At 40.1% G+C, this 16,910-nt stretch overlaps 1 protein-coding gene across 1 annotated transcript; it reads right to left on the reverse strand.

The window, feature by feature from the left end:
* Positions 1-477: 477 nt before the first annotated feature.
* Positions 478-13,643, reverse strand: LOC120371104 (C-type lectin domain family 12 member A-like). The gene is made up of 7 exons (XM_039486666.1): positions 13,589-13,643; positions 11,661-11,834; positions 8,021-8,110; positions 6,232-6,327; positions 4,504-4,658; positions 3,906-4,018; positions 478-2,656 (listed from the first exon to the last, which is right to left on the reverse strand). Exons 1-7 carry the CDS (start codon positions 13,641-13,643, stop codon positions 2,530-2,532), a joined length of 810 nt encoding a protein of 269 aa, XP_039342600.1. The 3' UTR covers positions 478-2,529.
* Between the last annotated feature and the right edge of the window lie 3,267 nt (positions 13,644-16,910).

The following is a 16,910-nucleotide window of genomic DNA, read 5'->3' on the forward strand; positions in this document are numbered from 1 at the left end:
TGGGTCCCCACCCCTCCTTCTAGATGGAAAAGCACCAGGATTAGGATGGATTTGAGTATCATGTGAAATGGTCACATGTCACTGTAAGACCTCATTCTTCATTACCCACGTCAAGTACACAGGAAGACTTGCAGGTAAATAAACCCATTCACCAACACTTGTCCTAGTTAATGGGAGCCATCAAGCTCCTAAGCCACTATTAATGGCCCACATGTTGCATAATTACAATAGGACATCGGAGTAATACTTAATATTTCTAGTTTTAGATACACAAATGATACATTCATACAAATAGGATGAACACATTCAGTAGATTATAAGCTTTGTAATGATACCTTACAAGAGACCTTTTGCATAAAGCATATTCCACTTACATTATATTCACACTCATAAGCATATTTCCATAAACATATGGAGTGCAACATCACAAACCTAAAAAGCAGTAATGTTGAAATGTACTTCTTGTAGGAGGGAGTGGACAGTCAATTAGATATGAATTTGCCACATGATATGATAGCTAGGGTGACCAGATGTCCCAATTGTGTAGGGACAGGCTCAATATTTGGGACTTTTTCTTATATAGGCACCTATTTCCTCCCACCCCCTGTACTGATTTTTCATGTTTGCTATTTGATCACCCTAATGATACCCCAAAGGCCATTGTAGTTTAGGGCTTCATACTTTGAGGTGTCATGTCACAGACAGGGATGTGACAGTAATTTTCTATGTGGTTCAGGTGACACTGCACTTGGAACATTGCATTCAGACACCTCATTTTTAATGTATTTGTACCAGTAGAGCTTTGAGTACATAAATGGGTTTGAAATAAATTACATAAAACTTCCAAAGGACAATGTACATCCAAAAATCATACAAATGCCTCAAAAATCTCTCTTCTACTTCACCCAATTAACACATTCCCCCAGGATAAACCTAAGAACATAGAGATTCCTTGAAACAAATCCAGGGACTGTGTTGCAGAGGTAAGTTCCCCTCACTGAAAACGCCATCACAAGTAGACTTCCGTTTAAATCTGAGATCTGTTACTGTGGTATCTGGTATCAACTTTTACAGTATCACACGTGGATGTCATGAGGCGCCATTCATTCACATGTATAAAGTGCTTTGAGATCTTTTGATGAAAGGTGCCATAGAAGTACAAGGTATAATTTATTTGGAGTTATAAAAGACATCCGTCTAAAAATCAAGGTATGTGTGTATTACAAAGATACAGACAAACATTCAGCTGCCCCACCATCAGAAATTAATATTTTTCCTAACCCTCTACAGGATCACCCGACCTCCACATGCCCCTTCAGAAAAGGCTTCTCTTACTCAGGGGTAACATGCTCTATATTAGGAGCATTGTTAATTAAGAGGCCATGTGTTCTGTATCAGGGTTTTTTAGGTGTAATGCCAAGTCGAGCTCATAGCAGAAATCTAATGATTATCCTCATCTTCCCTGGCATAACTACAAAACTTATTCTGTACATAATAACCCACTCCTTTCAAAAATTTAACTGCAGTATTTGACTCTAATGTCTGTTGCCAGCGAGTGCCAGAGAGTTCCTAGGCACTGTATTAAAATGATATTACCTCAGTAAAGAGGTAATCATATGGAATTGGAATGTAGAGCACTTTTTACAGCCCCATGCTACACAAAATGATCAAGAGGCTGGAAGAACTGAACTATGAGGAAATGATGCAGAGCCAAGTAATGACTAAGAACCCAAAGGGCTACAATAATCTTGCACAAGTCTCTGAAGAGTAGAAGGTGGAAGATGAGTTGCTTTGGGTCACTGAAGAGTTATACAGTAACTAGGAGTAAGTGTGATGAAAATGAAGATGAAGTATCAGGAAATATTTAACACTGAGATCTATTAGAAGGTTGTATGTCCTCCCAAATGGAAGCAGTGATAGTCTCATCACTTGAATCATTTAAAATAGACCAGATAAAGCCTTGGAGAATATACTGTAGTGAACAGATATGTAGTGAGTTCCCAGGGATTGACAATAGGTGGTCACATAGGTCTTTTTCATGTCTAATTCCTGTAACCTTATTTTTTGTCTGAAGTTATTTGTTTCACTTCTGCAACAGTTACACATTTCAGAACTAGATTTACTGTGCATGAACCTTCTCTCTCGTGTGTGTCAGTAGCTGTTTGATACTGCTGGTACCTTATATCTGCCAGAGACTTCCTAGGCATGTTTCTGTTTCTTAATTTGCAAGTAAGCAAGCAAGGGTTCTGGTTTTGGCTCTATTTAAATATCACTGTGAACCGTCATTTTGTGAAAGCTGCAGAAGAAAATCAGAACTCATTGAAAAAAAAACAGGAGTCCTTGTGTGATGAGTTTTTTCATGAAGCTGATGGATTTCCACTTCATACGGCTAAATTCAGTGCCTTGCATGGTGACAGGTTTCAGTGGTAGCTGTGTTTTTTTGCATTTTGCTGATACAGACTAACACGACTACCACTGAAAGCAGAACTCATTGATGCTCTTCCAGTGTTTCTTCAGCTGATTGTCTCTTTAGGTCATCTGGACAGCTGCCTTCTCACAGATCCAGGGGTACTTTACATTACAGTTCTTACTGTTATAAACTTTCAAATGATGATAGTACAGATATGCACAGTTTTCACCATAGGACAAAACAATCCTAGAAAATAAAGCACCATTCTATTACATCCTGCCAATTCAAGTTCTGTAAATAATGCATAGTCACTGTCAACCCCATAATCACAAAAATTGATTGAGTCACTCTCAGTGAAATGTATCAGAGGGGTAGCCATGTTAGTCTGGATCTGTAAAAGCAACAAAGAGTCCTGTGGCACCTTATAGACTAAGAGACGTATTGGAGCATGAGCTTTCGTGGGTGAATACCCACTTCGTCGGATCACTTCGTCTGACGAAGTGGGTATTCATCCACGAAAGCTCATGCTCGAATATGTCTGTTAGTCTATAAGGTGCCACAGGACTCTTCGCTGCTTTCTCAATGAAATGTTTCTTCAAACTGTTGAAGAGTTTGGTGGTGCAAAGAACTGAACCTGAGGGCAATGGTCATGCTTCTTGAGTGCGCCTTCTGGCCCAGAAGTTGTGAGATAGTGTGTTCAGGAATGGGATTATAATCTAGGTCACCCTGAGGACAGTGCAGAGCACCAACTCTTAGATCATTGGGCCTATCATCCACAGTGCTTCAAGCCGCAGCCAGATCTGAGAACGGCTTGGATGTAGAAACTAAAATGCCATTGCCTAGTCAAACAGTACACAGGAGATTCTACACAACACTCCCAGCCCAGACACAGGAAGAATAAAGGAACTGAATTTATGTTTCCAGCATGGCAGTGCAGAGCTCTTATCTGCAGGGCACCAGACCTGCCTTCCACAACCATTGCAACCCCAAAGACAGTTCTCATATTAACTACCCACCTTTACTACCTTTGGAAGGAGTGGAATATGGATTCAGAATTTCCCCCAGCTAATAATTATGAGGGACAGATGATTAAGTTTGGGAGCCTGTCTGTGTCTGAGGGGAAGTGGGTGCAGGAGGGCTTGGTATCTGGGAGGAAGGCTGGAATGAGATTAGGGATGCTTTTCAAACTGGGTGGGTCTAACTGTGGCACTCAGTGATGTGTGGTACCAATTCATTACCTTTCTGCTCCCCTGATTGCCCGCTTTCCTTCTAGAATACTAAGCCCCTCCTTTCTCCTGCAGCACTTTTTTGGAGCCCAACCTTAAAGTGCATGTGAGGTACAGATGGCACTGGCACTGGATTCCAGCATGAAGCCTTCACACTGAAGTTTTGTGCAGATCAGTAAAACTGGAAATATAATCTCTCTCTGCTACTGAGACATAATATTATACATGCAAAGATGTAAACTACTGAAGATTAAGATGTGGAAACTTACCAGTCCCTTCTCTTTGTAGAAAGAGCTGTGTTATCTACCCAAAACCAGCCATCAGGTTTATATGATAACCCTATCCAGTAATATTGTTTTTTATCGATTTGAGGTACATACTCCTGTGAGGAAATAAGGAAATAATACTTTTTTACTTAATTTTGTAGGTTCAAAAAAAGCTAATGGAAATCAATTACTGTTAATATTATGGTAGTAAAAAAGAAGGAAAAGGGGCAACTTCAAAATTAGAATCTCCTAAAACCCATATCCAGTCATCATAATCTACACCTCCCATTAAGAACTATGTCTGCCCACCTGACTTGCAAGTGTGGACCGCTTATACTTGGTTCCTCCAATAGCCAGAAGTACAACAATTCTTGTTAGAGCACTGATCAACCACTTCTCCTTGCAGCAGGCAGAAGGTGGTCTCCAGAGCAGAAGATCCATGGATCATAACCATAGCGTGATTCAAGAAACTCATGCCTCCTATTTCCTTAATAGCATCCTGCATTATAATGTTCCTCATCAAAATGAATTTTCTGAATTTTGGAGACTTGAGAAAAGTTACATATAGATAAAAGATAAACACAGTAGGATAGGCCTATACCAGATTCTTCTTCTCTTTCAGCATGAAAAGGGTGGCATTCTGCGAGGAACAGAACTCCTGACTATGCTGCCAGGTCTCCTTCCGGTTTGAAATGTAGAAACAGATGTTGCCTCCTGCCCATTGCCAGTTTGTGGGGCAGAGTGTACATATTGGTCCTAGAACAGAAGGAAACCATCATTCTGTTTCATCCTGAACTCTTAAGTGAAGAACACAGACCCTACAGCCATTAACTTGAGAGAGCAAATTAATGGAGACCTGTAATGTATATGCCACTAATTATTCATGGGCCCAATCCTGAGGTCCTTACTCATATTTGAGTCACTCTTTATTCAGACAACCACTCATTAAGAGCAAAAGGAGTTTGATGGAGTAAAAGCTACATAAATTCTGGGTAAAGACTTCAGGATTTGGCCCCATTTGAGAATTTTCAGAATGAATCATATGTTATGTCACATTTTGACTGAGACCCCCCATGTGATACTCCTGTGTGGCATGTGTGATGTGGATTCCTTTGACTGGTGATTTATTAGACTATGAAATAGTTTCCCAAAGAAAGTGGTTGAATCCCCATTTCTTGATATATTTCTACCTTCTTTGGACCAACCCGTAGAGAATATACTGTAGTGAACAATCCTGAACTGGCTATGTGGAGAAAAGGGAGGAAAAGAACAAAATGTGGCCTGTGGTTTAAGGTCTTCCAATATTTCACTTTTATGATTCTACAGGTCATGAGGGAAAGTCAGAAACTGTTTAATTTAACACTTCACTGCACAACAGGTGAACGAGTCCAGCGAGTTTATTGCCCATCATTATCTGTTCCTGGTGCCCATGACTGAGGCCACCAGCTCTATCTAGGCAATAAAATCAATTTTTTGAGCATGGAGATAGATTACCTCACCTTCTCGGTTTCCTCTATATTACTGTAGATTACTTTTGCTTATTTTCCCCACTATTTTCCAATACATCTCACCCATCCCTCCCTCAAATCCTACACTGTAGTCACCATAGGTTCTCAACAGACATTAACCAGCATCACTATAGGGTTCAGTTACCATATGATGACAGTACCTTGGACTGAGTCTCAGTCCAGTTTCTACTGGTCAGTTGCAGACTTTGCATTCATCATAGTAACTGTCAATAGTTATCCTCATTGGTAGTTTCAACAGAGAGGAGAAAGAGTAAATGGTCCACATAGACTGAACTGCCCTCTCATCCCTAGAAGCATCCCCTTAAGGACACCCTTAAAGGAAGTGGTTTATTCAGCAATCTTGCACTGTTGCTGTTCATGATAATATCTGTTCTGGGGATTGAGGTCTTCACTCATGATGTGCAATTTAATTAATTAATTCATAAAGAAATAACTAATCCATTTCTGAAACCGTTTTTCTGTAAAATATGTGGCATTATAGAAGCATCAGTCACAACCCAAAGTTAAGGCTGAGTTGAGGTTTACTCGGAAATTTACATCATACATGATAGTTTTGTGCATTATACAAGTCTATATTTCTCACATGGTTTTGCAGTCATCCCAAATGCGTGGCAGTAAAACATTCTCTTTCTGATTATCTCTCTGTCTATTTATGGATCAACTGATTAAGAAGATCATTCTATCTAGAAAATATTTTATTACAAATGTATGTTCTAGCAACAACCCTCATTACCGTTCTCTTCTCCTTTCCGATAGAGGGTATACAGGCCATCAGCCCTGTGGATAAGAACCCCATTTACCATTATTCTTATTGTGCTCCTCCCCTTCCAAACACAAACGCTCTCGCATTTCTTGCATCCACCTTCCCTCCTTATAGGTCTTGGAAACATGGAAAACTGAAATGCACAAAAACATCATCCAGTGAGATATTTTACAAAGCAATTGTGAAGCTGCTGCACAGCATTTGCTTTTTCATATCATGTTGCAACACCAATGTTCTCTGATGCAACTCCATGAACATTAGATGCAATAGCATCACATATTGAAAGGATGCCAGGATGTAAAAACATCACAAATAAGTCACAGTAATAAGTAGTTTAATCAGAGAATGATCTTACAGGTGAATGAGCAACATGATGGTAGATACAAAGAAGTACATACTGGAGGGAGAATTTGGAACTATTCAGTCTTATTTTGGAACCCCTTAATATATAATATACACTACAAACTTTTGCCAGCATAATCATGTTGGTCAGGGAGTGATGGGATGTGATTTGTGACCGACAGAGCTTTGCTGATGAAAACCTCTAGTGTAGATGCATTTAGCTCAAAACACTTGAACAGAAAGAGAAGAGATTCAGAGAAAGGCGATGAGGATGATTAGAGGCACAGAAAAACTTCTGTATGAAAAGAAGTGGTAAAGATTGGGACTGTTTAACATGGAGAGGTGACAAATAAGAAAGGGTGTGATATAGGAGCACAGAATAATGAATGGTATAGAGAAAGTGGGTCAGGCATTTCTGTTAACTCTCTCTCAATATACAAGAACCAGGGCTCAGTCAATGAAATTGAAATGAAGCACATTTCAGATATATAGAAGGAATTACTTGTTTGCACGATGTACCATTAACCTGTGGAACTAATTATGATAAGATATCACAGAGGCCAGGAGCTTAGCAGAACTCAAGAAAAGGTTAACCATTGATATGAACAACTACAGTATCCATGATTACAATAACAAAGATTATGAAAACCAAAAAGTCTTGGAAGGGATTTAAACCTTCATGCTTCAGGGTGTAAATGAATCCCAGGTTAATGGGTGTTGGAAGAAACTTTCATTCTGGGGAGCGTTATCCTATCACTACCTGCTACAGAATTTCTTACACCTTTCTCTGAAGTATCTGTTCTTGAATGGCAATTCCTATGTTCTATGGTGGGTAATTAAGATGACAGCATGCATTGTCATAAAGCCCCAAATAAATCTGAGACTTTTCAGGGTAACAGAGTGAAACTGGACTAGATTGAAAAACAGGGAGCGCCCCAGGAATTTGAGTGATCCAGGCATAACTGGACACTGCAAGATGGAGGTTCCTAGGGTTGTGTCTGGGACCAAAGATATTGGCTAGTGTCATTTGGTTGCACAATCCAAGGAGCAGCTTACATGCCAGACGTTGTGCATGAACAGCCCAGGAGTGGGGGTTCTCACAGCAGAGCAGGGTAAGGCTGGCTCCCAGAGTCAAGGATTGGAGTGATCTAGCAGATCACCGGTCCAGATAACATCATTTATATTTATCACCTTCATTTCTAGGTCACTGATCTAGATTCAGCTCAAGTCGCTACCATATGAAAGTCACTATTATCAGTGGCATATGTGAAATGAATGGGTGTATTTTCATTGCAGATTTTTTAGTGATACTTGACAATCTTAATGGATATGCAGTGCCAGTGGTAGATGGGGAGACAGCAATTTCCATGGGCAGCAAGAGTTCAGATTGTCTTGTTGGATGGCTCCTGCCAAACAAGCACTTTTCACTAATGCTGGAATTCCCTAAGAATATTAAAATAAATAAATACTGTATCAATACTTACACGTGGCCATCAGTCCTATGACCAGCACCAGGCACAGTGTGAACAAAGTCAGGGCAACTGGACGCCATGTGAAGACAGGAGCAGAGAGCCCTGGGAGAAATCAACAATAGATTCAGTGCAGTAGAGAAGTGAACCCCTCTCCCTCAGTGCAGTGATGCTTCCCATCCCCTGTTAGTAGCCATCTGGTTTCACTACTAAATACCTTTTTAAAAACACTTTGCTTTTCTTCACTATCAAATATTTTCAGTGACTATTTGAGTGCCAGGTTCAACTCCAATGGAAGCTGAGAGGAAGAAAAGGGACCTTTACAGGGGGTTGTGCCTTCTCTTACATATTTGTTGTAGGTTATTGTTGGACATGAGATACTGAACTAAGTGGAGGATAAATCAGACAGGTTCAGGATTCCTATAATCTAAAAATGGTGAAACCTTGGTGTCACAGGTTAGACCCCCCCCTCTTCTGGGATGCCATCTGATGTATTGGGATTTCACTGAGCCTGCCTGCTCCACTAGCCTGGGCTCCCTCTCCCAGTTTTGCTGAATTAGGATCTCCAGCCTCTGGCAGCACACACACACACAGGTAGGGATGCAACAGCTATAGAATCACACAGAGTCTGTAAACAGCTCTCTATGAGAAGATTCAGCTAGGAAATCACCCAGCACTCAACTGCAGCTCCCCTCTGGAAAGTACACTCAAAAAAATATTGTCTTGTGCTGTAGAGAAATCTATTCAACATAAGCTCATAAATTCGTCCCCTCCTTCAATGTGGAGGCAGATATGCACAACTTCTTGCCAACCCCACCCACAGTTAGAAATTGCACAAACTGAGTTTAATAATAAACAAATACAAGTTTATTAACTATAAAAGCCAGATTTCAAGTGATTATAAGGGATAGCAAACAGAAGAAAAGATTACCAAGCAAATAAAACAAAACACTGTTACTAAGCTTAAGATCTTAAAGAGACCGGTTTCAAGAATTTCTCATCCTAAATGTTGTTTTTAGGCAAGTTGCAGAGTTTCTGTAGCTTAGAGTCCCAATTATTTCTCTTTACAGACTAGACTCCTCTGTCTCAGTTCCTTTGTCTCTTTAGGTACTTTTAGCAGCCTTTCTTCTTACGCAGGACGACAATGAAGGGAGAGTCCAGATTAACTTACTCCCCAGCATTAAATAAGATTTACATAAGGTAGGAATCTTTTGTTTCCGAGTCTTGACCTCCCCCTCCTTTTATTGGAAAATTATTAGAAGTCCAAGATGGTGTTTAGTAGCAGGTGACAGGACCCTCTGACCAAGGCTAGGTCTACACTGGGGGAGGGGTCGACCTAAGATACGCAACTTCAGCTACATGAACAGCATAACTGAAGTCGGTGTATCTTAGGTCAATTAACCTTGCCATGAGGACAGCGGCGAGTAGACCGCTGCTGCTCCCCCATCGACTCCGCTTTTGTCTCTCACCACGGTGGAGTTACAGAGTCAACGGCAGAGCGATCGGGGATCGATTTTATCACGTCTACACTAGATGCAATAAATCGATCCCCAATAGATGATTAGTGTCACAGCTACATCCCAGGACGCCTCTCAGGAAGGAGAGCAATTACTAGCTTCAGAGTCTTATTGTTTCTTCCTAATGGCCCTTCAAGTCTAATGGCCTGTTGTCTTTTGGGTGTCTCCCAAATACATACACAGTTGTAATTGTTACATAGTCAATATTCCTCACTTTAGATACAGAAATGATACATGCATTCACATTGGATAATCACATTCAGTAAATTATAACTTTTCCAATGATACCTTACAAGACCCATCTTGCATAAAATATATTTTAGTTATATTCATATTGTAAACATATTTCCATAAATAATATGGGATGTAATGTCACTCATGGAATGTTCTGGTAATTCTCTGAATTAGAAGGACAAAAATGACACATATCTCTTTTGTGGCAGCACCACATGTTTCTGCTATGTCACCATTAACAGAAAAGAGAAGTGTTTGACTAAAAACCTACAAATTGGATTTAATCCTTTCTGAAGAGGATGCAGAGAGTTCCCAGAATCTATGTAATCTACAGATTCAGGCACTAATTCAGCAAAGCACTTAACTTTAAGCAATCATATAAATCTGATTGAATTCAACAGGTCCTTGAAATTATACACCTTCAACTTACCATGAGTAGTGTGGATTCACACATGAATTACTTCAGGAAAGTCCTATGGCCTGTGTTATACAGGAGGTCAGATTTGATGATCACAGTGGTGCCTTTTGACCTTAAAATATATTAAAGTGGGACCCAAGAGAGCGGAGCTTGAGGTTTAAACATACTATTTTGCATTAAAATCATATTGTTCTGCCTCTGCCACAAATGCTCTGTGTGAAATTACAAGCAAGCCATACCAAAATAATGAAATCTAGATCAGGGCTGGCTCCTAACTGCCAGAGCTCAATTTGGAAATCCTATGTCATGTTAGAGACAAAAAATATCAGAACCTATAATGCCTCAGCAATTGTCATGAATAATGCCTTCCATACTATGCATATAGATAATGGCATAGAAAATACACTTTTAAAGTTTGCAGACGATACCAAGCTGGGAGGGGCTGCAAGTGCTTTGGAGGATAGAATTAATTTGGATAAACTGGAGAAATGGTTTGAAATAAATAGGATAAAATTCAGTAAGGACAAATGGAAAGTACTCCATTTAGGAAGGAATAATCAGTTTCACACATACAACATGAGAAACAACTGCCTAGGAAGGAGTACTGCAGAAAGGTATCTAGTGGTCACAGTGGACCACAAACTAAATATGAGTCAACAGTGTAACACTGTTCCAAAAAAACCCAAACATCATTCTGGTTGTACCAGCAGGAGTGTTGTAAACAAGACACAAGAAGTAATTCTTCCACTCTACTCCATGCTGATAAGGCCTCCACTGAATTATTGTGTCCAGTTCTGGGTGCCACATTTCAGGAAAGATGTGGGACAAACTGAAGAAAGTCCAGAGGAGAGCAACAAAAATGATTAAAGTCTAGAAAGCATGATCTATCAAGAAAGATTGGAAAAATGGGGTTTGTTTAGTCTAGATAAAAGACTGAGTGGGGACATGATAGCAGTTTTCAAGTATATAAAAGATTGTTACAATGAGGAAGGTGAACAATTGTTCTTCTTAACCTCTGAGGTTAGGACAAGAAGCAATGGTCTTCAACTGCAGCAAGGATAGTTTAGGTTGGACATTAGGAAAATCTTTCTGTCAGGGAGGCTAAGCACTGGAATATATTGCCTAGGGAGGTTGTGGAATCTCCATCACCGGAGGTTTTTAAGAACAGGTTAGACAAACACTTGTCAGGGATAGTCTAGTTATTATCTAGTCCTGCGTTGAGTGCAGGGGACTGGACTAGATGACCAATTGTTGTTCCTTCCAGTCCTACATTTCTATGATTCTATGTACACAGTCCTCATGCATTTTCACTGCAATTACTAAACTAATTTTATCAGAGGAAATACAATATAAGTATTGTATAGACATAGATACACATTCTGTAAAGACAACTATTGCTCATTTACTGAATTAGATAGGATAAATTGTATATAGAGTAATTACCTACTCTAACAATGAAAATGCAAAATATATGGAGCAATGATACCTTGGTTGTTGCATGGACGTATGTCAATGTTCATTGGATTTTGGTATGGATGGTTTAAAATGGTGTATCCGTCCTCTTCCTGCACATCTGTCATTCTATTGTTCTTTTCTGGTGTATTAAATAATCCCAGTAGGAGAGAGAAACTGAGAGTCTGACTGTCCTGCAGAGGACAAGCTGAAAAAGGAAGAATTACTCACTCACCAGTGTTACAACTGAACTCTTACAGGAAATACACACACAGCTAAACTGAGATTTGCTGCTTCTATGTTTAGAGGAAAATCCTGAACCCGCAGTGAGGCAGTTCTGCAGCACTAGGGTTTGGGGCTAGTGCTTGCTGCACATCAGCTCCCCTGCTGCCTGCCTCCCCAGACTCCCCAACTCTTTGGTAGCCCACCTGGTGGGCAGCATATTTCATTCTGGAAACACCAAAATGTTCCTGCAGACCATTCTCATTCTCATTCCAATTCAGAATGAACAAAATTTATTTCACAGAACTGAAATTCTGTTTCCTGGCCAGCTCTAGTGGGGCCTAACTATGTGACTACACAATACAGTTTTTCACCAACCCCAGCTTCATGTGTGCTCTGCATGATAGCATACAGGAGGCACCTATGTTGAGCTATTCTTGGGCCAGTGGAGAGACAGGGTGGCTCTAAATGTGTGGCTCGACCTCTCTTTTCCCACCACCATGCAGGGGGACAGTCCTCTGGTATTACTCTACCATTTCTGTTTTAGAGACAAGCCCACCTCTTGGTGTGAGATTTGAACCCAGAAATTTAGTCATACAGCTTCAGGGCAGAAGGAACCCCAGATCATCCAGTCTGATCTGTATAACACAGGGCACAAACACCTCCCAGCACCCCAGACACTAACCCCGACAACCAGAATTAGACCTCAGTATTACAGACTTTAGGAGATTAAACTCAATTTGTGGTCTAGTGTTGAGAATCTCATCATGGACTGAGCCTGGCATGCCCCTTGTGCTGTTCTTCATCTGATCTTTCAGCACCTTTAATGTCTGCTAAACATTTCAAATCCCAATAACAGAACAAGCACATCTCATTCATCTTAGAGCCAGATTAATTTTCGTTCTCTACCTCTTCTTTAGCCATTCAGAGCTACAGAGGTAGTGCTGAGAATGCCGGCTTTGGTATCTACCATCTTCAGATGAAAGACTGTAGATGAGAATGGCTGCTGAAACTATTTTATATCTTTGTGTGTTGGCTAGGTCTAATCTCATCTTTCCAGGTGCACCTTCTTATTGTTTAAAGACATATTTATATTTAATAGTGTACATATGGAAACGTAATTGGATTTAAATGAAGAAAATAAAAGATTACACTAACTCTTGATTGTAAGACAAAGATATATATTATTGCTGGTTGAATGTTTTGTTCAATTTTCTTTTCAGAAAAAAATGATCCTTTTTTTGAAAATGAATTTTTTGGTAAAAACATTGTGGATTTTCTCAATTGTTTTTGTTTTGCAAAAAAATTTCACCAGCAACTATGTTTTGGCTTGTCTTTATTGTTTTGGTTTGGTTTGGTAGATGTTTTTGGTTGTTTGTATTGCTAATTTTGATGATTCACTTTTGAGTTTTTCAAAAATTAAACAAAAATCAATTAAAGACTTTGAACATTGAGCTTTTGAAAATTATGATAAAAAATTGGGAGAAAAAAACCTCTGAGATCATTTAGACAACTCACACAATGAAACTGTCTATGACATTTTCACATATATTCTTTAATCAGCTATGGTAAAAATGAACCAATCCACACCGGGCCAGTCTCTGAGATGGCACCTTTGTGCCTCTCCACTTATGTGAAGTCACCATAAAAACTTCTTAAACTGAGCAGCTGAGGATTCCTCTGGCTTTAGGGAATCTCTGGTAGACACAGCTAATGCCACAGTCCAATGAGTCCACTGACCAATCACAGGGCTGTATGGAACCTGCACGGGCTGCACAGAACCTGAAGAGGTCATCTTGTCCATCCTTCCACACAGAAGCAGCATCAAGTAAATCTAGACCATCCCTGACAGTTTTTGTTTAATGTGCTCCTAAGAACCTCCAGGATAGGGGATTCCACAACCTCTGGGTGAATTGCACCCTCAGCAAGTTTGCAGATGACACTAAGCTGGGGGGAGAAGTAGATACAGTGGAGGGTAGGAATAGGGTCCAGAGTGACCTAGACAAATTGGAGGATTGGGCCAAAAGCAATCTGATGAGGTTCAACAAAGACAAGTGCAGAGTCCTGCACTTAGGATGGAGGAATCACATGCACCACTACAGGCTGGGGACCAACTGGATAAGCAGCAGTTCTGCAGAAAAGGACCTGGGGATTACAGTGGACGAGTAGATGGATATGAGTCAGTAGTGTGCCCTCGTTGCCAAGAATGGCATATTGGGCTGTATTAGTAGGAGCATTGCCAGCAGATTGAGGGAAGTGATTATTCCCCTCTATTCGGCACCGTGTCCAGTTTTAGTCCACCTGCTACAGAAGGGATATGGACAAATTGGAGAGAGTCCAGCAGAGGGCAACAAAAATGATTAGGGGGCTGGGACACATGACTTTTGAGTAGAGGCTGAGGGAACTGGGCTTATTTAGTCTGCAGAAGAGAAGAGTGAGGGGGGATTTGATAGCAGCCTTCAGCTATCTGTAGGGGGACTCTAAAGAGGATGGAGCTCGGCTCTTCTCAGTGGTGGCAGATGACAGAAAAAGAAGCAGTGGTCTCAAGTTGCAGTGGGGGGGGGGTCTAGGTGGGATATTAGGAAACTATTTCACTGAGAGGATGGTGAAGTACTGGAATGGGTTACCTAGGGAGGTGGTGGAATCTCCATCCTTAGAGGTTTTTAAGGCCCATCTTGACAAAGCCCTGGCTGGATGATTTAGTTGGGAATTGGTCCTACTTTGAGCAGGGGGTTGAACTAGATGACCTCCTGAGGTCTCTTCCAACCCTCTTATTCTATATTGTGCCCATTCTGGGATAGAGGATTTACAGCCTTATTTACCATTATTCTTATTCATCCTCATTCTTCTGAAACACAAACTCTAATTTTTTTCAAACTCTTTGAGCAATTGCTTTTAGTGGCTTACATATCTTTGTGGTCCAAGGTGGGACTTTCAGTTCCCTCCCCAAAGGCTCAGAAACCTGCAATGAACTAAAAACCTTCCAGAGCAAGATTATGGTTTTGATCTTTTAGCTATTGTTATGTTATTCATTCTCTTTTGTGTGCATCCAGGGTAGGTGTGTGACTACATGTGTGCATTTTGCATTGCAAAAAGTAAAGGCTAGGAGAAGATGAAGAAAAATACCAGTGTATGTGATTACCAAACTGGTGTTGCTATATTTTTGTATTTCACCTGTGGCATAAAAAAACAGTTGTCATGCATCTGCACATCATGATGTAACATAATTCTTTTGTTCAGTAACATACCACACTGAAGAAACCTTAAGTTGCAACAAGAAAAATTGAAGTCACAAATAAGAAGGAAATTCACACAAGGATAGGAAATTAATATCAGTGACATCAGACATTGCCATAATTCCCCAGATTAATAAAGGATTTCTAATCTTTGTACAGCACACACAAAACACAGTCTGGAAAATGAAAACTGGGATAGATTACAAATCAGAACTGCTTCATAAATATGTGTGATATGTGGTTTCCTATTTTAAGATAATTGTACTGAGGGAGGTCATGATATGAAAGGACATTTGTATTTACCACATGATCATTTTCTGACAAATGCCTCTGTAAAGATGGCATTGGAATTTTGTAAACGGAAGTTAGTAAACAATGCTGTTAGTAATGAATGAGCCAGAATAGAACCTAGCACCCTTTCCCAGAAGTGTCTGGACACTGCAGGGCAAAGAGGAGGAAAAAAATTACTTTACTAGTAAAGTAAGCAGATGTGACCCAGAATTCACACAAGGAGCAGGTGTATTGAGTAAGAAATGAGACCATTTGAATAGTTATTTTTCTGACCTTAACCACTCTCTGGGCTCACAACCGCAATACTTGATGGAAGTCTGGCCATCATCATTTTACAGCTTTATTCAGGATCAAGCATGATTGCAATATACTGACAAGTTCAACTTTAGTAGCGTGTTCCTGTGAAATAAGCAATTAAGACACACTTTTAAAGGGCTGGTTTTAACAGAATGTTACCATTATCAAATGCATGTATGTAAAGGGATCTTTCGTAACAGAACAATAAATGTGAGTGATATTTAAATGGGATACAGAGCTTTTAACTTCTAGGTCACTGATCTGGAGCCAGCTCAGGTCACTACTTACTGAAAGTAATTACCATCACGCTTTTTCATGGCCTGTTGGAAATAGGTTGGTGAGTTTTAAGTGCAGAATCTAGAGATCTTAAATGATCTGTGATGGGACACTTGGGGTTTTGAGGGTGGGGGTGTCTGCCTGTTGGAAGACTGAACTGTCCTTAGTGTATTGGTTCTGTGGATATTTAGAGGGTATCACTTTCCATGGGGCTACCAGACCAGCACATTTCGCCAGCATTTGAATTCCCTAAAAATCTAGAAGTAAATACAACAAGTGTCAGTACTTACACAGGACCAGCAAGGCTACCAGCTCTATGAACAGCACCGTGTGTGCACAGTGTGAGCAAACCAGACATCATATAGGCAGGGAGCCCTGGGATAAACCAAGAATGGATTTGGTGATAAAAAGAAGTGCACACGTATATCTCCATGCAGTGGCACCTCCTATCTGCTATTGGCAGCCTTTTGGTCACTTTTTAATTATTATTTAAACAATGTTTTGTTTTGTTTTTTCAATGACAAACATTTATAGTGACAAAATGTTTTGAGATTCTGGGTTAAAACACAAAGAGGGAAGAAAGACATCTTGAAAAGCAAAGGTAGATAAACATTAATCATTTTGTGAATAGCTCTCTATCTATGCATGTTTTTATACTGCACTCATCTTCATAGGCTCTGTAACTATAAATAAATACCACACTACCTGGGAATAATATTATCAAGACGTATAAGGATAACTTCTACAGTGGCATTAACTATGGCTGTGGATCCTCATGATTGTAAAGAGACTGCCATCTGCAGGACAGAAAAAAATCCCTCAGCAGAACTCCAGGATAGTGCATAATAAGATTAATGAAGCCAATGAAGGGATACAAAGAGAGGGACGATGTGGTCAGAGTAATGAATAAGAAAGATTATCCCAAGAGAAGCATAATGAATAGGCTTGAGCAGTCAATTCTT

This window comes from Mauremys reevesii, linkage group 1 (genome assembly GCF_016161935.1).
Source record: "Mauremys reevesii isolate NIE-2019 linkage group 1, ASM1616193v1, whole genome shotgun sequence".
Classification (NCBI taxonomy): domain Eukaryota; kingdom Metazoa; phylum Chordata; order Testudines; family Geoemydidae; genus Mauremys; species Mauremys reevesii.

Excerpts from the sequence above, each read along its gene's own strand:
- LOC120371104 (XM_039486666.1), bottom strand. The coding sequence starts at position 13,643 with ATGACCTCTTCAGGTTCTGTGCAGCCCGTGCAGGTTCCATACAGCCCT. Across the intron at positions 4,019-4,503 it reads TGAAAGAGAAGAAGAATCTG|GAGTATGTACCTCAAATCGA; the intron begins GTATAGGCCTAT and ends ATTTCCTCACAG. Across the intron at positions 2,657-3,905 it reads TCTACAAAGAGAAGGGACTG|GATTGTTTTGTCCTATGGTG; the intron begins GTAAGTTTCCAC and ends TTTATTTTCTAG.